General features: G+C 36.7%; 1 protein-coding gene across 2 annotated transcripts in view; it reads left to right on the plus strand.

The window, feature by feature from the left end:
- LOC131052980 (lysophospholipid acyltransferase LPEAT1) overlaps window positions 1-19,816 on the plus strand; it is a 74,913-nt gene extending 55,097 nt beyond the window's left edge. Inside the window, exons 8-9 of one of the 2 annotated variants that reach the window (XM_057987587.2) lie at window positions 17,668-17,731; window positions 19,498-19,816. In XM_057987587.2, coding sequence (XP_057843570.1) covers window positions 17,668-17,731; window positions 19,498-19,535 — 102 coding nt within the window. In that variant the 3' untranslated portion in view covers window positions 19,536-19,816. Of the gene's footprint in view, window positions 1-17,667; window positions 18,141-19,497 lie in introns of those variants that run through there. The other variant, XM_057987586.2, reaches the window with a different exon arrangement.
- Window positions 19,817-27,209: the final 7,393 nt, after the last annotated feature.

Genomic DNA, 27,209 nt, shown 5'->3' on the forward strand with positions numbered 1-27,209 from the left:
TTCCCTATCAATCTTCTGGATCCAAACCTTCCCTGCACCAATAATTTTAATTTCTTCAGGAATCTTGTTAATTTGATCTGTGCTAATGCAAACTCTGATAAAGCTTCCCCAAACCTTGTCTTCCAGAATGTCATCAACAGATACAAATGAACCGAGTTCTTTACATATATCCTTAATGACATCAATATGCCAGTAGTCTGAGGGACAGTTATAAAGTCTTAACCATACCTTACTACTCAGTAATACATGTGTCCGGGGATTAAAATTAGGCTGCCATTCAATGATGTGAACTTCGATTCCATCCAAGATATATGGACCTTTATTTCTTGCTTGCCATTTATCATCTTTTTATTAAAATTCAATCAAATAGTAGCCATTTGGGAGGATATTAATATTTATGTCCATTCCCCACTGTGATCTACACCATGATTCAAAACTACCTTTTACCCGTTTGCCACCGCCCACTTGGTGAAAAAACAAAAATCATACAGACTTGATCTAGCTGAATTAATTTTATTCTCATCCAAGGTAATAGTGGGTCTTGAAAATTTCCTTACCGGTTTAGGGTGTCGGGGGTGATATGGGGGAGAGTTCCATCTCCCGAAACCAGCATTTCCAATACGATCCAATTTAGGGTTCCAACTTTTGGCTTGAAAATTGGATCTCCAAAACTTAGTGTGATCCGCTCTAGAGGGTTTTAGTTTCCTAAACCACCCATCCCGCTTCTGGAAGTTACCCTGAGATTTCAGAGATTCATGATTGGACGCAGTCTGTGGAGTAGATCACCCGATCACTATACCTGGGATCTTAGATTCCGGCAATGGTTGCCAGTTTCGAGGAAGATCTGAGGCAGGATGCTTAGCCTGCTGAAACCAGCCCTTGTTATTCCAAATAAAGCCATTCTCTTTCTACTTCAACGGATCAATTGGGCACTGGTTGCCATCCGAGTAAGGGTTACCATTATTCATTCGAGACCTAGGGTATATATCTTCGTGGAAGCTGACTTATTTCTCAGTACGGGCCAATTTCTGAGAGGATTGATTCCTACATGCGTCAATAGGGAAAGCAATATCCGCTTCGTCGCTCCATGAACCAATCCCCTGTGCGACATTGCGTTGGTTTGAATTCGTCGTGGCCTGATCGCCCAGAGCTCGCATTTCTCCATCTCTATTCCTGCTGCTGCTGCCGCTCCCGCTGCTTCCGTTCACCGCTGCCATTTTTTGCTGATATCTTAATTATTTTACATTTGTAGGTTTATTATTGTCTATATCGATTACAATTTTATTTAGTAATGTTTATCTGTTTTGACAATTTTGTGGATTTATTTTTTATATCAACAATTAAAATATTAGATTTATATTAGTTGAATTTAATTATGATTTTTTCTCTTTGAATTTATTCTATGTATGCTACCCCAAGTTTCCGGGATGGGGAAATTGGTTTCTAGGACGGATTTTTGTTTTGCCATTTTAGGGGACGGCGAGGATGGCAGAGGGGATGACTATATGAAAAATAGGGAAAATTTAAAATATATAAGGAAATTTCTCTTTCTTGGATGTTGATATATCTACACACCAAAATGAGAACCCTCATCTTTAGGCATGGTATTTGTTGATGCATATATTCAACATGAGTGGTGCTAGTGGCAAAGGTTACATGTCTACAACAACTTGTGCTGATTCATAGATTCTTGCAAGGATAATTGAATGCATTATATCCAATATATAGAAATATAGCTGTTTAATAACACATATAATAGAACATCAAAAATATATAGTGTCAATGTCTATTTTCAATGCACTTGGTAACAGGAAATGACAAATAAGCAAAAATAGATAAACCTTGAACATTGGGTTGCAAAATAAAAAAAATCTTTCTAGATGTATTTTTTTACTTTCATCTCGATAAATCATAAAACCAAGCTAGAAGTAATTTAATCTCTGTTACCCCAAGTTTTCGGGATGGGGAAATGGGTTTCCAGGACAGATCTTTTTTTTTTGCCATTTTAGGGGATGGCTATATGAAAAATATGGAAAATTTAAAATATATAAGGAGATTTCTCTTTCTTGGATGTTGATATATCTACACACCAAAATGAGAACCTTCATCTTCAGGCATGGTATTTACTGATGCATATACTCAACACGAGTGGTGCTAGTTGCAAAGATTACATGTCTATAACAACTTGTGTTGATTCATAGATTCTTGGGAGGATAATTGAATGCATTATATTCAATATATAGAAATATAGCTGATTAATAACACATATAACAAAACATCAAATATATATTAAGTGTCAATGTCTATTTTCAATGCACTTGGTAACAGGAAATGACGATGAAGCAGAAATAGATAAACCTTGAACATTGGGTTGCAAAATAATTTTTTTTTACTAGATGTATTTTTTTTCTTTCATTTACTTGATTAGAACAAGCCAGGAGTAATTTGTTTTCATTTCAATCATGATTCCATGTATGATTTCTCATATAATAATAATGGGGCTAGTTTTTCTATGTTTGGGTGCATTTTTTAAATAAATAAAGGCATGCCCGGGGGGACGGCTAGCCATTCCTGGGACTGTCAAGTGATGTCTTGGACGCCCATGGCTGGCCATCCTCCCTAGATGTGCCTGCCGTTTCCCCATCCCAGAAATGTTTACTGCATTTCTAAAATTTTTGGGGATAGCAAAGGCTCGTTTCCTGCCGTCCTGTTTTCCGAAACGAACGTGTCGCCATGTAATACTGAATTTATTAGTTGACAATTTGTTTCGAATGTTTTTTTTGCAAACTTGAACATGAACACAAACCTTGTGCCATAGCTCTATGCTAGTAGCAGGTGCTAGTGAACTATAGTGTTACCTGATTTGCATTTGCAATTTTCTTTTAACTGATGAAAATAGATGAAGAAATTGTCTATGGTCATCAGCTTCTGCAAGAAGGCCTTAAACTTATCAAGACATTTGCAAATTTTCTTGTAAGTTATAACTAATGAAAATATATGAAGAAAATTGTGTATGGTCATTAGCTTCTGCGAGAAGGCTTTAAACCTATCCAAGGCATTGCTGACAATATAGATGAGTACAACTATCCTGTACTGTAAGCATTTACGTTAGTCCCTACAACAGACTGTATCTTAGTAAATAAATTTATCAGGTGAAGGCTGGAGAGCCACATGGTATGAAAAATTGCAATAATTAGTTTAAATATGTGGAAAACAATTTGCAAGTTGTGTCAATTATGAAAGATGGGGATTGAAAGGGCAATTGGTTTATCCAAATCCCATGAAGGATTAGTTGCAACTTAAAACAATGCGAGACACGCAATGGATTTCAAAGAATTGATTCAATATCAGAATGAGCACGACGCTCATAAATAATACAAGGATATTTACAAGAATAGCAAGTTTCTAATAAGAAACTGCTGAGAAGATCGAAGACGATTTGACTAAAATAGAATATACATTATTGAGCATTAATACTAAAATTAACATTATTTTAATATTCTATTACCCTCCCTTAATGCTCAATCTGTTAACTACACCTATAGACCCCCTGAATTTTACAAATTTATCAGGACCAAGGGGCTCGGTGAAGATGTCTACTGGCTGCTCCGAGGTAGGAACATACAGCAACTGGATGGATCCGTCTTCAACCAGCTGTCGAATATAGTGACAATGTGTTTCCACATGCTTGGTTCTTTCATGGAAGACTGGATTCTTGGCGAGTTTGAGCACTTCCTGATTATCACAGAACAAGGGAGTAGGACCTGCCTGGGAGACATGCATATCCGCAAGCATTCGTCGAAGCCAAACCGCCTCACAAGATGCCTTAACTGCTCCCCGATACTCTGCTTCTGTTGAGGAGAGAGCCACTGCCTGCTGCTTCTTACTAGTCCATGTGACAACACCAGATCCCAAACTAAACACATACCCTGCTGTAGACTTACGGTCATCAACCGAACCTGCCCAGTCAGAATTTGTGTAACCACTGAGTATAGGATCAGAACTCCGAGTGTACAGAAGTCCATAATCAGGAGTGCCACTCACATAACGCAGCACACGCTTCGTTGCTATCCAATGATCAGCCTTGGGAGCTGTCATGAAGCGTGAAATGTAGCTCACTGCAAAACTGATGTCAGGTCTAGTGGCAGTAAGGTAAATGAGGCTGCCCACTAGTTGCCTGAACAGGGATTCATCCACAACTGGTGAGGATGACTGAGCTGAAAGTTTGAGCCCGGGTTCCATAGGAGTAGAGGCAGGTTTGCAATCTTGCATTCTGAACCTGTCCACAAGACTTCTGGCATACTTGGACTGAGAGAGAAAGATACTGTGCTCAGTTTGCCAGACTTCAACTCCTAAGCAGTAATGTAGAAGTCCCAAATCTGTCATATCAAAGGTGCGACACAAATCCTGTTTGATCCCAGTGATCAAATGTGCTGAACTGCCAGTAATGATTAAGTCATCCACATAGACAACTACAAACAGAATATCATTACTAGAATGCTTGATATACAAGTTTGCATCAGATGGACTCCATTGAAAACCATGATCTGTCAGGTACTTATCAATTTTCATGTACCAAGCCCGAGGAGCTTGTTTCAGACCATAGAGTGCTTTGACTAGTCTACAGACCTTCTGTTCTTGACCAGCAACCTTGAAGCCTGGGGGTTGCGTCATGTAGACTTCTTCTTGTAAGTCACCATTCAAAAAAGCACTCTTGACGTCCATCTGATGGACTTTCCAACTGAACTGGGCTGCCAAGGCAAGAACGAGCCGTATGGTACTCATTTTGGCTGTAAGAGCAAAAGTCTCCTCGTAGTCAATGCCTTCTTTCTGTGAGAACCCACGAGCAACAAGACGGGCCTTATACTTGTCTAGGGTTCCATCAGCTTTGTATTTTACTTTATACACCCATTTGCAGCTAATGGGCTTCTTCCTTGAAGGAAGATCAGAAAGGGCCCAAGTGTGATTCTTCTGAAGACTCTAGAACTCAGCTTCCATAGCCTATTCCCACTCAGGTATACCTTTAGCCTCTGAGTATGTCTGAGGCTCAAAAACACTGTGTATGTTAGCCATGAGAGCAAAATTGACTGTATGCTGCTGTTTGCTCTTATTACGGGAGGTTCTACCCTCAATGAGCTCAGTATCCCTGAGATCACCAATGGTCTTGGCCCACCATTTAGGCCGGAGAGTAGAAGTGCGAACATCTGGAGGAGCTGGAAGAGGCTTAGGATCAGGAACAGGAGCAGCAAGAGGAGGATTATTCTCCGGAGGGAACTTAGGTAGTGCATCATCGAAAATAGATTCTGCATCATCCCTCCCATCAGGCAAACCTAATAGAATAAGAACACTGTGAGGCTGATCCTCAGAATACTGCTCAGAAGAAGGGGACTGAAAGAATCCTCTGTCTTCATCAAATACAACATCACGACTGAAGATAAGACGTTCAGTGTCTATATCTATCAGTCTGTAGGCCTTATGGTGATCACTGTATCCTGTCATCATGAGTTTCTGACTTTTGGAATCCAACTTGGAGCGCTTAGCATTTGGAATCCAAACATAGGCAACAGAGCCAAAAACCTTTAGGTGGCTGATCTGAGGTTTCCGACCAGACCAAACCTCTTCTGGTGTCTTCCCCTTAACAGCCTGAGTAGGAGAACGATTAAGAAGGTAGACAGCAGTAAACACTGCTTTAGCCCAATACTTATTCGGAACACTCCTGTGTTGTAACATAGAACGAGCCATCTCAACAACCGTACGATTGCGATGCTCGACAACACTGTTTTGCTGAGGAGTGTAGGGTGTAGTCAACTGGCGTTTGATGCCATGGGTAGCATAGAAATTGGAGAATGCAGAAGAACAAAATTCCCCCCCGTTATCTGTCCTAAGAGTAATGATACTATGTCCAGACTCTTTTTCAACAAAGGACTTAAACTTCTGAAAGATACTAAATACATCTGATTTATGTTTAAGAAAGTACACCCACATCTTTCTACTAAAATCATCTACAATAAGCAAAAAGTATTTGCAACTAGTAACAGAAGATGTATTCATAGGACCACAAATATTAGCATGAAGTAATTGAAGTACCTTAGATGCGCGCCAAGACTTGCCATGTGGGAATGAAGTCCGATGCTGTTTGCCAGCTTGACAGGCGCCACATACTCCAAGATGCTGAGTCTGAATATCAGGTAACCCTGAGACAAGTCCCTCCCGAGATAGCTGAGAGAGATACTGAATGTTGAGATGTCCATATCTCTGATGCCACAAAGTGCTAAGAGGAGAAACACGAGCTGCTAGAGCCACTTCAGGAGAATCACCAGTGTCAAGAAGCTTATATAGGCCATGATCCTCTAGACCAACAGCAACAGTAAGACGAGTCTCCCGATCAATGATGGAGCACTTGTGAGCACTGAACACCACATCTAGTTGAGGAGAATTTCTCATAATCTGGCTGACAGAGAGCAGATTAAGTTCCATTCCAGGAACATAGTACACATTCAGAAAAAGGAGAGTCCTACCACCAGACTGTATCTGAACAGTGCCTCTGCCAACAACTGTATACTCCTTACCTCCGCCAAATACAACGGAATCACTGAAAGGTGAGAAGTCTGTAAACCAGTCACGCAGATGAGAAAAGTGACGTGATGCACCAGAGTCGATGTACCAAGCAGAAGACCTGGCATGATCTGAAGACCTCTTAGCCATAAAGGCATAAAAGGCAGACTCTTTCTGCTCGGAATGTTCAGCAACATGCGCCTTTTGGTGTGACCCTCCCTGCTTCTTTTGTTCAGAAGCGAGCCTCTGACGGCAATCTTTCTTCATATGGCCGTACTTGTGACAGTAATTGCACTGCACATTCTTCTTCTTAGCTCCATCCTATGTCTGAAAAGAGCCTTTCTGCTGAGAAGACTGAGAGGACTGAAATTTGCCTTTATCCTTCTGAAAGGATTGAGCTGTGAAGGCATTTTCCGAGGAGGCTGATGTAGTACCACTACCAAACTGTTGTTTCCAGCGATCCTGCTGTAGAAGTTTGGTGCACAATTCTGAAAACTTCAGATCAACATTAGTGGAAGTAATATTGAGGGTCTCAATGAAGTGTTCATACGATTTCGGAAGACTTTTCAGAGTGATTACTACCATGTCTTCTTCCTCCATAGTCCGACCAATAGCTTCGAGCTGATCTCGAATGTCCTTAATCCTCGTGAGGTGTTCCTGTAAGGACATACGTTCGTCCATCATAATGGAGAACAGCTGATTCTTTAGAAAGAATGCTCGGCTCTTGTCGGATGTCTCATGCAATTCCTTTAGATGCTTCCAGATGTCGGAAGCTGTCTTGCCGGAAGGAATCTGCGGTAACTAATCATCAGTCACTGAGAGTTTGAGAAGCATAACTGCCTCTCGATTGCGTTCATCAAACTTATCTTGATCTGCACCAGGTGTACCAGGATTGAGCTCTTTTCCCAACACAAGCTGGTCAAGACGCCTATATTCAAAAATGGTCAACATACGCTGTTTCCAGATGTTGTAATTGTGACCATTAAAGCGTTGATTGCCTTCTAACATCAGATTGGTGAGAGAAGCCATGTGCACGTTTCCCAAGAAAAATTTCCGGTTGACCCAGAAAAATCCAAAGACAACCCAGAAATGCGTTCGAAAAACCCAGAAGGAATCTGTTGTCAGAATTTGAATCCGCGGGCTCGAAAAATTGAGGCACGAAAAACGAAGCACCCAGAAAAAACGGACAACCACCTAGATTAGGTTTCGAAAAACCCAGCAAGATTCTGCAAGAAAAAATTATTTTCGATGAAAAACTAGAAGGTAAACACCTTAATCGAAAAAATTTCGAAGTTAGTGGGCAGCCATGGATTTCACAGAAAATGTCATCGCCGAAGGTACAGATCCCGGGTTGCAGGTCGCGCGTTTGCAGAGAGTTGCAGGTAGCGCCGAAGTTTGCAGACGCGCGCGACGCCGAAGGTAGGTTGCAGATGCCGAACAACGCTGAGGGTTGAAGTCGCGGATCGTGGCAGAGGGGGCGAGTTGCAGGTGGCGACGCCGAAGCTTGCGCACAACGCCAAAGTCGGTTGCAGGTCACGAGGGCGGTGGAGGCGACGCCGGAGTGTGTCCGCGACGTCGCACACAGGTCGCGACAACGCGACGACCCTGCAGGTCTAAAAACACAGGTCGCGGCACCACGCGACGACCCGCAGGTCTAAAACACAGGTCGCGGCAACACGCGACGATCCTGCAGGTCGAGAACACAGGTCGTGGGAAGAAGAAAAACCGACGATCCACCCCAGAAGCTAAAAAAAAACTTTGATGAATTTTTTTTCAGAAAATAATTTCGAAAATTTCCACTAATTGGAAATTAGGATTAAAAAATTTTCAAAAAAATTTCTCCTATAGCTCTGATACCATAAAACAATGCGAGACACGCAATGGATTTCAAAGAATTGATTCAATATCAGAATGAGCACGACGCTCATAAATAATACAAGGATATTTACAAGAATAGCAAGTTTCTAATAAGAAACTGCTGAGAAGATCGAAGACGATCTGACTAAAATAGAATATACATTATTGAGCATTAATACTAAAATTAACATTATTTTAATATTCTATTACAACTTTGGCAACACTCTCCTGTCTGACTTTATAGAAAAATAATCTCTCTTGTTGTTAAGGATCGGAAGCGAAAAGGTGTTGATGTGATTTTGTTGGTGCCTAAAAGGCTATTCACTGGGCAAATCACAGACAGATCTGTTTTGATTACGAAATGTTGTCTTAATAGAAATGGCTTCAATGTTTTTATTGCAGGCACGAGGGCTAGCATTTCCTTGTCACAGATAGAACATAACTTCTCTTTGGCATTCAATTTTCTGGTCTCAGAGGCAATTGGTTCCAGATTTTGCATGAAAGCATACCATGCATTATATTCTAATACAGATGGCTATGAAAAGTTGGGAAATATGGGAGTGGAAGCCCTCAAATCTTCAATAAAATTTCTGTAATAGCTGCATGGAACATAAAAATGCCACAGTTTAGTCACATTCTTTGGGACGGGCATTTAAGTATGGCTTGAGTATTTGCTGTATGAATGTTTAATTCCTTATGATGTGACCTAGGTAGAACAACTCTTTTTTCCGAAATTCACTCTTTTGAGTTCTTTGCGAAGAGCAAGTGTAGTTACAATATTTCTAAACCAACCTTCAAATGATGCAAATGCTCTTGCATAGACTTGTCATAAACTGGAATGCCATTAAAGAAATAAATAACAAATTTATATAAACTCTGTTGTATATTGAAATGCCATTAAGGAAAACAAGAAAATTTTCTTTAAATAAACCCCAAAAGATTGCTGGAACATTAGTGATGCCAAAAGGCGTCACTTGAAACTCATAGTTGTCATGACAAGTGCGGAAGGCAGTCTTGATATTGATCAGTTTCCCTAAGCCTTATTTGGTGGTAAGCAGACCTTAAAACCTGTTGTGATGTATACATCTGCCCCCTGTGATTCAACAAGTGGTTCAGCAACTTGTGCAATCAGATACCTATTCCTTTGTAGTTCTCATATTCAGTTATAGGTATCAATGTATATACAGAAAGAGCCATCCTTCTTTCTGGTCAATAACAATGCAGAAGCAAAAGGTCTCTTAGTTGGCACTATATACCTCATCTCTTACAGCTCTTTAACCGCCTCTGTTTCATTATTAAATAGTTAGAGCCAGAGGTATTAGGGTGTCAACATGGTGGAACAAATGATAGCAATTAAATTAATCTAAGTTACCGGGTTAGGGCCTGGGAACCCGGTTGTGGGCCCACTCCGGGTCTGGGTCTGCACCCAGTCCGTGGTTCGGTTTGCCAAAGAAGATTTATGATTGTTTTTGCCTTATAAATTCAGTTGCTGTTAATGTTTTTTATTTATAAATTCAGTTAATGCTTTTTTATAATTCAGCGATTATTATATATATATTATTATTATATAATATAATAGATATTAATAATTATATTATATTATATATTATAAATAATATTAATTTATTATATAATATATATTATATTATATTATTATATTATATAATATATTATATATATAATATATATATTTATTATATAATATATATTATATTATATTATATAATATATTATATATATAATATATATATTTTTTACATTGTTTTTGTACTAACCAACCCAAACCACTTTTCAAAATTTTGCCAAACCCGCAAACTGGGTTCTTGAATCCAAACCGGTGCCCGAACCTGAACCGGCAACTTAGCAATCAATCCTGGCTGCAATTCAATCACATGTTCTTGCTCTCTCTGGTGGAAGTCCATTTCAACATATCTGCTGACCTTAAACTATTTGATGAACTTGATTTTTCCTTTTTGGGTTTTATGCTATTAATGTTACTTGTAGCCCTGTCATGGAATTACATTCAAGTATAAAACTCAACAAACTACCAAGTTGTTTGGCCTTCTCATGTACTGTGATCAGCTTGCTTGCAGGTGCATGTAGACCTTTAATGATAATCATTTGTTGGCCTTTCTCAATTTCAAGTACAACTCATTGTAGCTCATAAGAATACGACATAAAGTCTTAAGTCATTGCACCCCCATTATTACATCCTTAAAAACCACATAAAACAAGCTGCATTACAGAACATTTTACAATCTTTGCATTTCATGATCTTGCTGTTGTCTCTGCAAATTTGAAAATGCAGCAGTGGCTACACTTTTAGTTCTATAGGATTTATCAACTTGGCATTAATAATATAATGAATGCTGTCTCCATCAATTACTGATAGCACTTTTATGTCATAGACCTTGCATTTTGTTCTCTAGCCATGATTTTGAGCTATACCCAGTTTGGCAGCTAGAGAATACTAGATACTCTTAGCTGGTGTGGGTCTTCTTTGTTTGATATGTGCTCCTTAGTTATTGATTGTTTATTATCCTTATCAACTCTTTTAAGTTCTTCCCATCCAAAATCTGAAATCAAATTATTTTTTTGGAAGCCTGTAATGCCCCCTTTTCTCCAAGTGATAACCTAGAGGAGATTATTAGCCTATTTTATTCTCAAAGGCTAATTGGATTTATTTAAGGGAATAAATTTAAATTTAATTAATTTGCAGTTGAACATACTTTATTTTATAAAGTGACTTTATAATAATGTCAATGACAAATTATAAAGACAAGTCACTTTTGAGGGGAAAAGTAATTATTTTCAAAGAAACTTTTCCTTGAGAGCTTGAGAGCTTTAGGTTGCAAATTCAGTAAACCCTAGGATGAAAACCGTAGAGGTTTTGGCCATTTGGACGGAAACCCAGATGAGCCCACTTGGTGAACTCATCTCAGGATTCACAGTTGCACAACATTGATCAGTTTTCATGGAGATTCGATGATCTATCTAGCAGATTTTTAGAGGGTTTGTTATTTTATGCGTGAAGGCATTCTAGGGTATGTCTTACCTGATGGCATTATGCATTTTCTGATTTGTAACAACAGCATGTGTTTGTAAACAGCAATACATTTCTACATCAAAAGAATTCCATTGGCCTATTTAGATTCTCTATATTTCAATGATTGATTTCCTTGAAAATCTATATTGTTCATCTTGCATGTTCAATCTGCATGTTTGCATGTTGCACTATTACATTATGATGAAACAAAACATAAGTTAAAAAAAAAAACCAAATTAGATTTGAAGCATTATCCGAGACTGGGATATTCCAAAGCCTTGCATCTGTGCCTCTAAACTAGGTGTGGTTGCAAGCATTACAAAACTCTTTGAATGTGGATAAGCAAGGGAAACAAGGTCCAAAATTCTAGCTTTAGATAGACTAGCATTAGAGATCAAAGAAGATTTAAAGCTTTCATTACCCTTAGGATGGATCTTTGTTGCAGTGGGAATTTTGGAAGCTGGACTACTTGCAAATTGGTCCTCATAACAGCTTCTGAATAAGCCCGTACTTGTTGAATTGTTTCCCCTAGGGTGCCAGGCTTCAAAACTTTGAATGGTCTTCTTTAGGGTGCCAAGGTTCATCAATGTATGTAGCAACCAATAATTGAGGAGAGATTTTTTAAGCGCTAAACTTGCATGAGAGAATTCTTAAATATAAGTATGCCACTGTGCCCTATTGCTTTATATTTTTGAGTTCTTAAATTTAGTTTTTTTAACAGTGTTCAAATGTAATAAAAAACTCATCCCAAGTGGTAATCTTTTGGGGACCACCTTATTTATATTCATCTAGCTTTGTATCACACTCGACCATGCAACCCCCAATGAAATGCTGGTCTCCACAGTTGCAATTTGGTAAATGGAACTTTTTGGGACTAACCAGTTAGACTTATTATTTAGTCTAAGACTCTAAAACAATGATTCAGCTTCCCAATCCAAGCCCTAGGTTCAATATTTTGCTACTAACCCCATGAAACTTGGGAATGTAGATCTTCTTGAGCAACCTTTGATCTATACAATTTTCCCCTTTGTTTTTTTTGCAGGTATATATCCCCTGTAGCCCTCGCTCAAGGCTTGTCTTATTCACCATGACATCCAACTGCCATTTCAAAAAATGATGAATAATGAAATATTCTTGCAAACCCTAGACCCAAGTCTTAAAAATTTGAAAAATACTTGAGATTTAAAATTGCCAAACTGAAATATAGAAATGCTGAAAACTTGAAATCCTGATCCCTTGGAGATGTGGGGGTACAAATACTATTTACATGAACTGGGATGCCAATCAAATCAGGATACAAAAGTAAATGATTGATGGCAAGGTATTCTATATAAATATGGCCACCCAAATACTGGAGTTTCATGGTTACCATGCCTCAAACAAAACTTTTCCCTATGTTGAAAATAGGGATAGAGTAAAGAAATAAAATATTGAATTTCCGAGAAATAGATTTGATGATGCAAGAAATCTGGAAAGAGAGAATTGTTGCATCATAAGAATAAATCTAATAGTGCATGCAACAGGAAAACTTTCTTGAGACTATATATACAGACTCAGGTTGAAATTGGGATAGTATGGATTCTCTGTTGACAAAACATAACCTTGAACCCCACACAGGTTTTCTTTTACTGATCCCTTTCTAATAACGACTTCTCCCTTAAACTTTTCAATTTGTACTTTTTAAACTTAAAGTAAATTTCCATTTGTGAATCTATTCACTTTGTGTATGTGCGATAACTTGATTCTGTTTTTCTGACAAACAAAAAGTACATCTAACTTAATGCATATGACAACTCACAGAAGTAACGGATTAACAACATCTCTAAAGAATCCCACCCTAACACCTAGTTACATTAATTTTTTATATTAATATCTTTGTAACCTTAGAGAGATGAGTCCAATTTTCAATAAGCTGCATTCACTAGTCATATTTTAAATGGCAACTTGGAAAATGCAGCCTTGTTTGCAGTATAGGGGTACACAAGTGCAGCATTTCACATTTGATAAAAATGAGGGATAACACACCTGCCACTTGTTTTTCAATGGGTGAATGGTTTAGTTTTGGATAGGAACACAAATCTTGCTTCTCAAAGGATGGTGTAACAATTGCAGAGAGGCTATAAACTGATTTAAATATGGTTGAACTAAGGTGTGAAATAACTTATCACCATCATTGGTAACTACTCTATATATCCTTTTGTATATTTGAAAATGTGTGTATTCACAGTTTATTGGATACTGTGGGAATGATTTTCAAATCTTCAGGTTTTTGATATTTGGCGGGGTTGATAATTAATGGGAAAATGAGGATATTACCACATATACTAATCACATAATACATTCTCAGGATAACACATAAGCAATGACATCTTATTCATATTTAGTGCTGAGATATAGGTGACCATGAGTTGTAGCTGTATAATTTTATAGTTTTAGGTGTGACATTTTGATGCATTTCTGGTCAATTTTGACCACATCACCATGTTCAGAAAGTTTGATTATTTTCTCTTTTGAACATAGGGATACAACAACCATTAGATCTTAAGTTTATTATTTTGTTTGAATCATCTTGCATTGTGAAGTGCTTTTATAATTTTTTTGAAAATAATTGATTTTCTGGGCAAAGGTCTGAAATTTTCTAGGTGCTCTTTTTTTCTTTATAAAAAAATATGAACAAAATGGAATTTTTTTTGAGTTGTTTTCTTGACAGATATATTTTCAACCATCCTGACCCTGTGCTAGCCATGGTTCTTTTGGCTTCCACAACCATTTTTGTAGCAGTTTGCCCCTTTCAATGGGCACACTTTGTTTGTAGGCTGACATGCATTTATAACAGATCCAATGGAATCCTACTTGAGTTGGCACTCTGATATCTGAAAGGCTTTGCCACCGGCAGGCTCTCATACTGTTGTTTGGCAGCACACAATTTAGAGTAGAGCTCTTTGCTGAACTTTGTTTGTGGTCTCTACTGCCTTTGTCTATAGCGGACTCATAGATCTATGATGGCTTCTACATGACATTCGATTTCATATCCTCATTTCTTTGCTTCAAGCTTCTTTGGACATCTCTGACTCCTGTGGAGTGCCTTGACACCCATGTCTGATCTTTCCAAATGAAAGTGACTTCTCTGCAGCGATGGTTCCAAATGGGAACAGCACCAGCTCTACGGGGATGGGGCTAGTCCGTCCCTCTACAAATTTGTTTGTGGAACACTTTTCTCTCATGGGTTTTGCACTTAATCTGACTAAAGACATAGCCTAAAATTATTGTTTTTGTCTGTCAATGCACAAATCTAAATGCTTTATAAAAATCAGGATTGTTACCATATTTCTTCACAAGTTGTTGGAAACTCACTTTTTGTTGATGGATGCTAGATGGTATATTGAAAAAAATTATAGAGGCCTTGTATATATAGATGCCAGATGTTGGATTTATAAATTCAGCTCTTCCTTTTCCACTGTTATGAGTTGACTCTAGTGCTTACTGTTTTCAGATCTCTTTTATATGGAGGTGACTTCTAATCATACAGATTACAGACACCTTTGTTGGCGCCTTTTATTGATTGTGCCTGTTGTTTTGAAGGCTTTGTAGTGGATTAGTTGGCTATTGCAGATATTTAATAGCTGTTCAGACTATCCCTAGCTTTATTTCCAATATGGTTATTTATTTTCAGTACATTTTGTGCATATGGTCACCTTTTGAGGCTTTTTTTTTGAAGTCTCATATTTTTGCAACATATTTCTGTTGGCCCTATCATGTTTCAGTCATTTTGCACCAGATCCTGTACTGTAAAGGCCTCAGCAGTTTCAACTTTCAATTCCCAATGGCATAGCTACCAAGAGTGGTGGTGCCACCTTAGGAATGTTATATTAAGTGACTTCTTTGCAGATAAGATGGCATGTTATAACATGTTTTTTGGCAATCTTTCTCATTAGCTTTTTGACAATTGCTTCCCCTGTATGCGACTATTAGTAGATACATGTTTTGTGATAGTGATTGTTATATTATCAGTTTGATGTTGGAGCATTTCAAAGGAATTTTTGACTGAATTGCAAGTCTATTTGGACCTTTGTTTCTTCACAAGGAGTTTGTTTGGGCATGTTGCTAGTCATGCAAGGACCTCTTTGAGTCCTTTCCTCCTACCTTTAACATCTTTCATTGTGTATCTATGACTTTCATTGTATGGCAACATTTTGACATTTCTTTGTTCTGCACCTTGTTTGTGCACATTGTATAGAACTCTCATTTGGTACACCAACACACTCCGTATTTGTTAACCATTATTTGATTTACTTACAGTTTTAGTGTCTGGTTACCTTGTTTAGCAAGATGGCATGGTAATCATAGTGATACTTGACATTGGTTGGCATCAAAACATTTCTGCTTTGAGATCAGCCATTCCATGCTTTTTTGTAAACCAACATTAACTTATGAATTGACATGTCATCAAGTCTTCATTCCTTTATTTCTTTTAGAAAGTATAGAAATTTTTCATTTGGGGGGCAGGCAAGGGATTGTCTGTATTACCACATGGCCTCATTTCTCTATATTTGCCAAGCTAATATTAAGGGGGATTTTGTAGTAAACACTTACATTCTTAGTTGTGTTTGCCATAAGCATGACATGCTTTTGTTTGTGTTTTCTTATTTCTCTTATATGATCCAGATCAAGGGTCATGGTTTGTCATTATTCATAAGTGATCAAGGGTCATAGTTATCCATCATGTCATGTCATAGGATTGGCTAATTGATTACTTACCTTCTCATGAATTTACTCCTATTAGAGATGGGAATGGGCAATTAAATGAGCCTTGTAGAGCACAGACAAGCTCGAGATAAGCTTTTGACAAGCTTGCAAGATCGTAGTAGATAGTTTGGTTTTTCCTTTATAGAATAGTTTTCTGTTATTACTTCAATCTTCCTCCATCATTAATCAGAATCCATTTGTACGGTGTGGAAGATGTTTGTGTGAATTTGATCAATTGTGCATGTCAAATCCTGGTAGTGTGAATTTGATCAATCATGCATGTCAAATCCTGGTAGTGAATTTTCGTTCTCATTACTTCTGCTGCAGGACTACATGCATCTGGTGTCACTATGGTTCTTGGAACCAGCGTATGCTGAACTTGTAGCGTCTGCTTATGAATAAGTTCTGAACCTTCTAAGAAGCTTGCCATAATTTCAAAACTCTCAATATTGAGATTTATCAAGTCTTCAAAAGAATAACTTGTGACTCTCATATCTGATTTGATGTACTAACAGTCAGTATTGCCATCTAGCATGTTTGTTTCCCTTTTAGTATGAATTCTCGGGATGGGAGTTGTACTGGATAGAAAAGAAGCCAAAAAACGTGTTCACCAACGTTGTTCAAAGCTTAAGATGATTGTGGTCGTATATAAATTATTGTGACAAATCTGTCAAATCTTGAGGACAAAAATACCACCCAGAGTTATAGGAAAAGATGAGATTCTGATGCACATAAAGGTAGATTGGTTTTTAAAATTTGGTTTTGTTACCAGCATGGTTTTCCTGTTCAATTTTATAAACAATTTAAGACAACAACTCAATTGTTCAGTGAAAGGCACAAAGCAGTGCTGCAGTAGTCTTTCCTCCACTTATTATATATTGGGTCATAGGTTTTTTAAGTCTTCAATTATAGATTGGCTCAAAAAGGGTTGGTATGAGAAAACCAGATGAATAAAAATTCAGTGGTTCTTAAGAATTACTGTGCAACTGAAGGGATCACATTGCAACTTACTTGTTCTCATTCAATCCAATGAAATGTATGTATTTGAGAAAGATCAAAACTCTAGTTGCGAGTTCGGACACATGTTTATGTACTTCAGATGGACAAACTCTTTTTGAGGAGATGCAATTTGCTATTTGTGACTGTTAACTGTCTAATTATAGGATGATATTCTTTCTGAGTGATGCTATTGGAGGAAGTGCTATGTAGTTGATTTGGATATTTTCAAGATCATTTTATGTGCCACTTTATTTTCAATTCCATTTATTTCTTGTTAGCATGCTTTGTCTCTGCCAAATTTTGATAGTAAATTTTTGGGTTGCTCAGATAAACCTAATCAGTATGCAAAGGCTGCAATTTGCTTTGTGCAAGTACATGTATTTTGTAATTGCTTCTAAAGCCATTTTAGGCTTTAGCAGAATTGGGTTTGAGAATTATTAATGATTTTCTTGTTCATTTCACAGGGGAACCTCACAATGTCAGACATTGGACTACCTGAAAAACGTATTTATCATGCTGCTCTGCACGGTAATAATCAATCTAGCATTTTGCATCAGAAGGAAGACTGAAACAACACTAAAAAATTCCAATTGGAACATTATAATATATTTTTTTGTGCCTATCGGTGAGGACTGTCAGAAAGAATAATGCTTATGAAGAGATGTATTTCAACGCAATGTATTTCTCCATTAAAATTTTAATGAAAAAAATTGTAAAACTGAATTTAAATAGAATTTCCAGTAACATACTCGTGCAGGGCTCACTATTACAAAACAGAATGGGCAATCTGACCCAATATAAAGCTGAGTATTTGTAATGTTGTTTGCATCAAGATGCTGACAAGAATTTGCATTATGAGTCATGTACATATGTTGAGACATTAAAGAGACTCTTTTTACACTTGGAAATTTCTGATACTTCTCGCTTTGGCCTATCATTTTTGGTGTAATTCTTTGTAGTTATTGTGTTGTTCCACACTCTTATTCCAGAGAGAAATAGGTGGGTGAAATTTGAAGCATCATAACCAGATATTATGGTTGTTATCTCTTTTGTTGATATAACATGCGAGATTTTGATTTCAACTTGGATCTTTATGACTATAATTACTTTGGCTGTTGGAGAGATTCAAAAATTTCCTGCATTCCTCCAGTTTGCCATTGCACGTTTAGGTCAGTTTTTAAAAATGACTTTTTGATGTTACATTGAAACTTCATAGTGTGTGTTACTATGCTACCGGATTAAGGTTTAGATTGACACAAACTTATTTTTGGAAGGGTCTTTTGTGTGTCCCTATAAAATTGTGTTTTGAAATAACTACGCTTCTTATTAAAACTTGTCAACAATAGGAAGAGACTTGTTTTGCAGCTCCTACTTATATTGAGCTAGCTGCAAGTAAAGCCTGAAAACAAGTTTCAGGTTTCATGCTAAAAGATATGTACAATTTATTGATGCCTCTCAGGAGAATGTTTTATAGTTTCAAAATAATTTGTTTGTTCATTGGAGTTACAAATGGGGCATGGATGGTGGCGTACAAGCTTATTGACTCAGTATTAAAACACTGTTGCAGTTGTCTCTGTAATATGTGCAATTCCATGTTGCATAAAACATAGACTTAAACATCCTGCTTTTGATGTCTAATTTCTAAGGAGCTGCTACTTGTATTGTTATTTCAAAATCGAAATAACTGCAATATTGAGGCAGTTAATAATATGCTAGCCTGTCTAGAATGTTTGCTTTGGGATTCTAAAGGTTGCCAATACAAAGCACCATTGTTTGACATGGTGCCTGATTGTGCTGGGACTCGGGAGGCAACTGGTGTGCAGTTATGCGTTGGATCAAAAGTCAAATTAAACAAGCTAAGGAATGAAAGAATTCTCCTTTGGGTAGTTTGGGAGACACAATTCATTACTTAGAAGCAGCATTTGGTGCAGTAATGTTACTGATTGTGATTTTGTATCATACAGATGCCATTTATGATTTCTTGCATGCTAAGAGTTCTTAAGTATTATTTTGTAGAATTATCTCTTATTATATGGATTTTGTAACTAGTAATGTGTCTAGGGTTTAACCATTCAGATTTACCCCATCTTGCTTCAGTTTAGTTTCAGAAACTTTATTTATGGTTTTTGAACCTCCTTTAGGATTCCCTAGGAGCTGTTTTAACTAGATGTACTTTTGAGTCCCGTTGACCTACTTTAGTCATCCATGGGTATTAATATGATTTGCATCTTTCATTCCAACTTCATTGTTTGTGTGTTACATTTCTGAACTAAACATTTTTGGTGCTTATGCAGGTGACTCTCTGGGTAATAACATGCCGGTCAAAGGTTAATCTATTTTTTTATTTGGCTTCAATTAAAGGATCCAATTGTATTGTGTTGATGTAAACAAGAGAGACAATGTCTGTTCCTTGTTCTGTTGGATATCTTATCCAGACACCAAATCAAATTTATATGTGACTATTTAGAGCAATGTATCTCTCGCTTTAAGCATTGCATATATATTCCTGCTATCTTGCATGGTCAGAAAACCCTGCAGCATTGTTTACTTTTCTCAGTGGAGGTGTTCCTATTGATAATCATTTATAATTTGATATGTTCATGGGTTTTTTCCCCTCCTCCTGTAATATATTAGTTCCTTAGTTGCATGTAAACTGCATCATTTTGTAAAGTGAGTTATTGCCTTTCCTCTTCTATATGCTGGTGTAGTTCTTTATATTCAGAAGATTGACAAAGTTGAGGCAGAGAGGGATTTAGTGTAATAAGTTTGTCAAGATGACTGTTAATGGTGGCATGTTGGACGGTCATTTTCTGCTTTGTTACACCCCTTGTCAATGAGCTACTGAGAAGAATTGCATTGAAATTCTTGCAACTGGTTTCTGGGTGAGATGTTTTCAGTGTGAAAACAATTATAATCTGTAGTATAGTCACACAACTGAATTCAGGTACGACTCGGCACAGCTGCAAATGGGAAAAATTTAGCTTGATCATGACTTGGCAAAGTATTTCCTTGCAATTACTCAAACCTCCAATTCAGATTTATGAGTTTGGTTGATAGTTTAATAATTTCTCTTAGAGTTAACAATAATTGGGATTCGCACAAGTACTCTTTTTTTCATGTGAACATTTACATGCCTTTATCAGGTCTGGTGCTCAAAATGTTTCTCTTTCTTCTTTGTAATTCAAACGTTGCTGTATATTCTCTCTGTTTTTACTCTAAATTTGTTTGTAATGAGTAGCAAGTTGCTCCAATAATGTTCAAACCAGATACAATTATTGTCTCCTTTTTAGTTCATGGACATTTCAAACGTGTTTCAAAGAGCTTTTTAGCTGTTTTTTTAAATCAAAATTCAATTCATTAAGAGGCAAAAGTACATGCTACCAAAACATTTACTTAAAAACCCAAAACTTAGAGAAAAAACTACTTTCCTCCTTACCGTAAGATCCAAAGCCTATTTACATGACTCAGCAAAGCTTTTCGTAGCAATTACCTAAATCTCCAACTCAGATTCATTAATTTGGTAGCTAGTTTCAAAATTTCTCTTGGAGTAAACAGTAACTGGGAGTCTCAGAAGTACTCTTTTTTCAATGTGAGCATTAACATGCCTTTATCTGCTTTGGTTTTTCTGTGTTCTTTGTATCGTAAGCTTTGCTTTCTATCCTATCTCTGTTTTGACTGTAAGGAGTAGCAATTTTCATTAACAAGCAAGTGTACATGCTACCAGAACATTTGCTGCTTGAGGTGGACCTAATATCTGGGATAATACGAGGTGTTCCTGTTATGGATATTAATGGCTCCAAGTGGTTATTGACATCATCCTTTATTTTTGAGACACCGCATTAAACCCTGCTTGAGCATGGAGCTATGGATAGATCCTCTGTTAAAGAGGTTTTCTGGATTATGATCTCTTGTGTCATCTACTTCAGAATGTGGTTTCTCATTATGAGGTTTGAGCATAGTTTGATCTTCATAATCATAAGATCATCATGCTTGGTCCTTGACATGGAATTGAATTTACTTTAGTACCAAGGCTGGGGGATGAGCACTCTTGTTTTCATGAATTTGACATCCTCATCTTTTCTATCCCTCTTAACCCATCGGATCATTGGTTGGAGTTTCCCTTTTGAGTCGTGAACTTAAGTCAGTAAATATTTTTTAAGTTTTTCATTCACCTGCTATTCATCTGCAATAGAATTATTTATGATATTAATTATTATAGTGTTTTGGTGTTGGGCTAGAACTGTATCTTTATCATACTCCTAAGAATCCTCTAATATCTTAAATGGATTTTTCACACGAGCATGAGTGAATACTTTTATCATCTTTCATTCATTGGTTCCCTGGATCTGGTATCTTATAAAATACCCTTTGCAAAGTAACAGTTTCAGATGAATCTTGATACAAAGACCAACCACATAAAAATATCTATCTCCAGACACTGCCCAATCTACTTATTTTCCTATTTTGTTGCCAATGTTGACCATAATGTGTTTATTTCTAAGGTGCATGGGAAAAAAAACATGCAAAGAGAACAGCAAAAGTACCCCTTCAGAGAGAATACATGAATACTTTTATCATCTTTCATTCATTGGTTCCATTCATTGAAGTAATGACTATTTGATTTTAGGAATAAAAGCCTACTTTTAGAAGTCTGATTTCTATATGTTATATTCGGAAAGAATGCGATGAAAGTCCATCTATAAGAGCATCTTGTTTCCTTTTCACAGTCTAGGACTTGTTTTATATGTTGGTTAAGTGATACTGGTCCATTAAGGATTTATTCAAATTTCAGACAGCTGAATAGCAGATTCTTGAGCAAGAAAGTTGGTAGTCAGATCAGGAACCTTATATTGTCTCTTCGATCAGATATAATAGATGGTTTGGTTGTGGTTGCCAAGGAAAAATTCTGTGTCTGAGTGCTTGTATGCTCTGTATATCTTCAGGCAAAGACATGCCTATAATTAGCGAGGCAGCTATTAAGTTTCTCTGTTCGCTGCCTAGTGAAGTCTTGACCTTGAGCAATCAAGGCTTCTTTGAAGAGTTGATGTTGATGCTGGTTGGTGTAAGAGTGCTTTTGGATTGAACTGTGTATTTTTGCATTGGCCTTTTGGATCAGGCTCAATAATCCACCATCAAGAAGAGGCAATCCTAGCATAAGTACACACAGTTGAGTCCAAAAGCATTTCTAGACTAATTTCATGGTCTGCGGAAAACTCATGCCTACTGTTGATATTTGGGAACAGTGTGGTATTTGTGTGAAGCTGTTGAAGGTTGTGAACTTGGGAGATCATCAAGAAAGTGTGCACCCTTGTTTGTGTGAAGCTGTTAAAGGTTGTGAACTTGGGAGATCATCAAGAAAGTGTGCACCCTTGTTTGTGAGGTATAATGCTATAAAATGTAATCTTGTGAAGTTGCTGACCCTCTGCTGGTGTGTTGACACAGATTTGATTTTGAATCAACTTGTAAACCTGCTCCCAATAGGTTGGGCTGAGGTTGAATCTGTTTTAGATGCGAATTTAACTGTAGTTGTATGACATCTTGATTGGTTTGGCTGCAGATTTCTGTATCTATGATTCATTTAAATTGGTAATTTAGGGTGCAATGCACTATTTGGGAAATGATGTACCATAAGCAACAACTAAACAAAAACTAAAACAAAACAATATTGATGATTACTTATAGTCGAACTAATTAGATTCTTGAATAGGCTATAAAAAATGGGCAAAGTTTGCAGAATAGATTTATACCTTACAGTTTGTGAACATGCTTTGAATTCAACTATTTAATAGTGATAAGAAACACAACCCAATAAAAATAAAATATTAGGGTTCTTCATGAGAACTGAACTCACCAGATTTGGTAGTGGTTCGTGTCCTTCAAAGTTATAATAAACAGTTGGATAAGGACACTTGAAGAAAAAAGGCATCAATACTTTGTTTAAACCACGAAAATTAAGAACTTGTTCCTTCCCCTGAAGGATCAAAGGGATTTGTATAATTACTTGCTTTTATGGGCCCCATACATCGGTGAAACAAGTTGCTCTATTGACATTGGAATCAAAGAGCATGGTGTAAGACGTCAAGCATGAGTGCATTAGTATTGGTAATTTTCAAGCATTTGTATAATCATAAACAGCACATGCTCTTATAGTCCTCCTTTGTACTAGTAAAAGAAGACAATTATTGCAAGAGAAACTTGAGGAAAGTGGTGGATATTGGCTATCCGATCGTAACTATGACAAGGTGCGGTATTTTAGTGTCTTGTGGGCAACTCATCATAAACTCTCTTAAACATGTTACCAGTACGTTGCCGCAGTATTTTAGTGTCTTGTGGGCAACCCATCATAAACTCTCTTAAACATGTTACCAGTACGTTGCCATGATTTTCTGTTTGTTTGTGAGCTGACTCCTTCAACACCGTCATGATTTTCTGGTTGAAATTGGCTACACAATTTCAACAATGATGAGGGGTGGGATCGTAGTCTCTTGTGCTCACCACATCATAACTCCCTTAAACTTGTTAATAGTATACTGACATGATTATTTGTCTGTTTGTGGGCGGACTCCTTAGGACCGCATTCTTCCTTTTCCTAACATTTCCCTCTTGTTTTCCTATTCCTATTAGGTCCCACTTTCCATCCTATTACTCCCAATCCCTAGACTTTATTCTTGCATCTTTTTAATATCTACTCTTGCTATTGTGGTTTGCTTTCTTGTTTTCCCTTTCTTTTAACATGTTCTTAACTTAAGGTGTTTTGTTTTAATCGGCCTCTGCTTCTCTTAGTCCTTTTGTTCTCTCCAAATAGGTTTATATTTAATATACTGTATTGCATATTTTTAGTATATTATATTACTTTATTAACCTTTTAATACTTATGTAGAATTCTATTTAATAATACCTCCCCTCATTTTCATTCATTTTATTTTTGATTGGTTCTCGGGTTCTTATTTTTTTTTGTATCTTAAGTTATTTGCTTATCAGGATGATGAATGCTAAATAGTGAATCAAATTATTTATTTGGTATCCCCATATGTTGGGATTGTGATTTGTCTAAAACTACCTTTGAAATGAACTAAGATGTCTCTAGATCATTCATATTCATTGCCCCTTGAGAATCTGCTACTTCTAATTTAAGTACTAGATGCTAGATGAGGAAACTTATGTCAAATTTGGTCTTTGGTGAACCACTTTTATCATGCAGAAGCATTCATCATTGAATAGAGTGGATGCGTTGATTCTTCTTCTTTTCCACTTGTTTTAATAATTTGATTAATAGAACTTTGATTGGTGATAGTAAGGTTCTATTCTATGTTTGCAATTGCTAAATAGTATAGGATATGTGCTAAAGCTATCTAACACTAAACATTGGATGTAACTTGAAAATGTGGGTAGGTTAGGCTGAAATGATGTATGGTGCATACTATAAATGTTTGAGCTTCCTATTTAAGCAACAAATTCTTTCTTTTTAAAGGTGTAGTTAGGTATCTTTTATGTATAATAGAGGTCAATATAATATTTAATGTTAACATGAGTCAATAATTGTTGTTAGCTTTGTGATTGGAGGTTGACTTAGATGTAAATTGAAAAAGTGGGTAGGTTGGGCTCAAATGGTGTATGGTGCATACTATGAATATTTGAGCTTCATATTTAAGCAACAAAGTCTTTCTTTTTAAAGGTGTAGTTAGGCATCTTTAATGTATGATAAAGGCTAATGTAACATTTAATGTTAACATGTGTCAAGAATTGTTGTTAGCTTTATGATTTGAGGTTGACTTAAAGAGTTAGCAATCATATCTTGCGTTAAATGGTGTACTGGATTTGATGATGTTCATTCTATAACTTAAGTTTGCATGAATTGTGAAAGCTTGCAATTAGTATAGTAGGCTTGGGTGAATCTTTGTCATACATTAAGTGCTTGCATCTTGTGTTGGAAAGCATCTCACTACGGTAGGCAATTGGATGTCCATGTTTAAGTAGGACAATTCCAAGTGCATGCTATTTGACTAATAATTTGTATCTCAAAAGACTTGCAAATTGAGTAGAACAAGGATGAGTGTTGAATATAGCCTTTATTTCAATTGGATGAATGCCCATTGTCGTTCCTCAATTTGTATAAACTTTTATTTGCTCCTCCTTTTGATGTGTATTTCAAAGGCCATGTAATGTGATGATTTAAGCACAATTCTTGTGTAATTTGGCAAGATTTGAAAAAACCTTGAATTCTATTAGAAACTTCAAGATCAACTAGTCTCTAATAGCTTGAACCTTCTATTGGTACAACATGTACACCATCCTTGTCAATAATGCAACTAAAGTACCAAATCCTCTCCATCTCAAAAGTGCACTTATGAGATGATGTAGGGTAGGGATAACCCATTGAATGCATTGTAGGCGCTCCTATTGAAGGCAAGGATGTCATCCAAGTAAGTAACCCTAAAACATGTGAAGGGCTTGAGTGCATGATTCTTCATTCACAAGATTGTGGCTAGTGCATTAGTTAGATCAAAGGGCAACACTAAACTCAAACAAAGGCTCATTGGAATTGAAAATTTTCTTCTAGATGTCAATTTGCTTGATGGTACGTTGTTTGCAAAATGATATCAGAGGAAATTTTGGATCCTCTCAAGGTTGTCCAAAAGCTCATTAATTTGAGGGATCATACACTTGCTCTATATGGTGGTCTTGCTCCAAGCCTAATCACGAATGTGGACTTGTTGTGTTGCATTCTTGTCCCTTGCAAGTGCATTTGGGCCTTAGTAGGGTGAAGCACTTAATGAATGATTCCTTTAGGATCCATGCTTGAAATAGTTGCTTGTTTTCATCACTTTCTATAATTAATTATTTTTATTGCAGATCATTTAGTATTAGTTTTCTAGGGAAATATCAATGAAATGTTTCTATTGACAATGTGATTACACTTGTGGTGTTGAGTGTAGACATCTTTGTATCTTGAGAACAACTAATCCATCTCATTCTGTTATATTTCATGACATTTCATTTGTCAGTAGGTAATTACTCATTGGCATTGCTACATATAGATCATGGACATTAGGTTTGGCAATTTCTAGTAACTCATATCATCTACTTTTACATTTTTAATGATGAGGCTCTAAGGTATAGCCTCATAAACACGTGACCTTGTACATGGGGGATTTCCTTAAGAGGGCATCACAAATTTCTATGGATGCCCATGTAAGCCACCTGATGTTTGAACGGTTTGATAGAATAGGACAAATGATATTACCACTTGAGATGAATATATGTCTCGCACCACATGTTCGTTTCCTACATCTTTCCAATCTTATTCAATATCTACTTTCTTATCAAGTCATTGCTTCTTAATTGCTTGGCTTTGAATTTGTTATTATACTATGCTTGTTTGACACTTGTAGAAGAGTCTTTAATACTTGTAGACAATCCCCAAGGTTTTGATTTTGAAAAGTGTCATTTTTGTAATATCACAATACTTGAGGACTACATTCTTCTAAAAGTCCTTAATCTTGAGCATTGCAAACACCAAATTGAATGTATAAGTATAGTCTTCTATTGATTCGTTCTTGTGATTAGTTATATGTTGATTGTATTGATTGGATAAATGATTTAATTGAAATGTGATTATTTAATGTAAATCATATTACATTGGACAATTTTATCACTCATTCGGGTCACTATTATGTATTGGGAAAAAGTATGCAATGTTGGATTGACTTTGCAATAATTTTATAGTTGTTTAACCAATGGAAGGAATGTGAAGGAGAATGAAATGGATTTTTTGTCTGTGGTTGGGTTAGTAAACCTATGGATTTAGTAGGTGTATTTGTATAAACTCGTTAACTTGTCCTTGTCAGTGTAGTGTAATAGGACTTGTGATGTTGAAAAACATGGAATATATTTAAATTGGTTAGAGTTCTAGATTCCCTTAAGTTAGAATTGCAAATGCATCTCTTTTATGTGACTTTATTTATTATTGTTTATGCATTGATTGTTGTTTGTAAAATAATTACAT

This window comes from Cryptomeria japonica, chromosome 3 (assembly GCF_030272615.1).
Source record: "Cryptomeria japonica chromosome 3, Sugi_1.0, whole genome shotgun sequence".
NCBI classification, from domain to species: domain Eukaryota; kingdom Viridiplantae; phylum Streptophyta; class Pinopsida; order Cupressales; family Cupressaceae; genus Cryptomeria; species Cryptomeria japonica.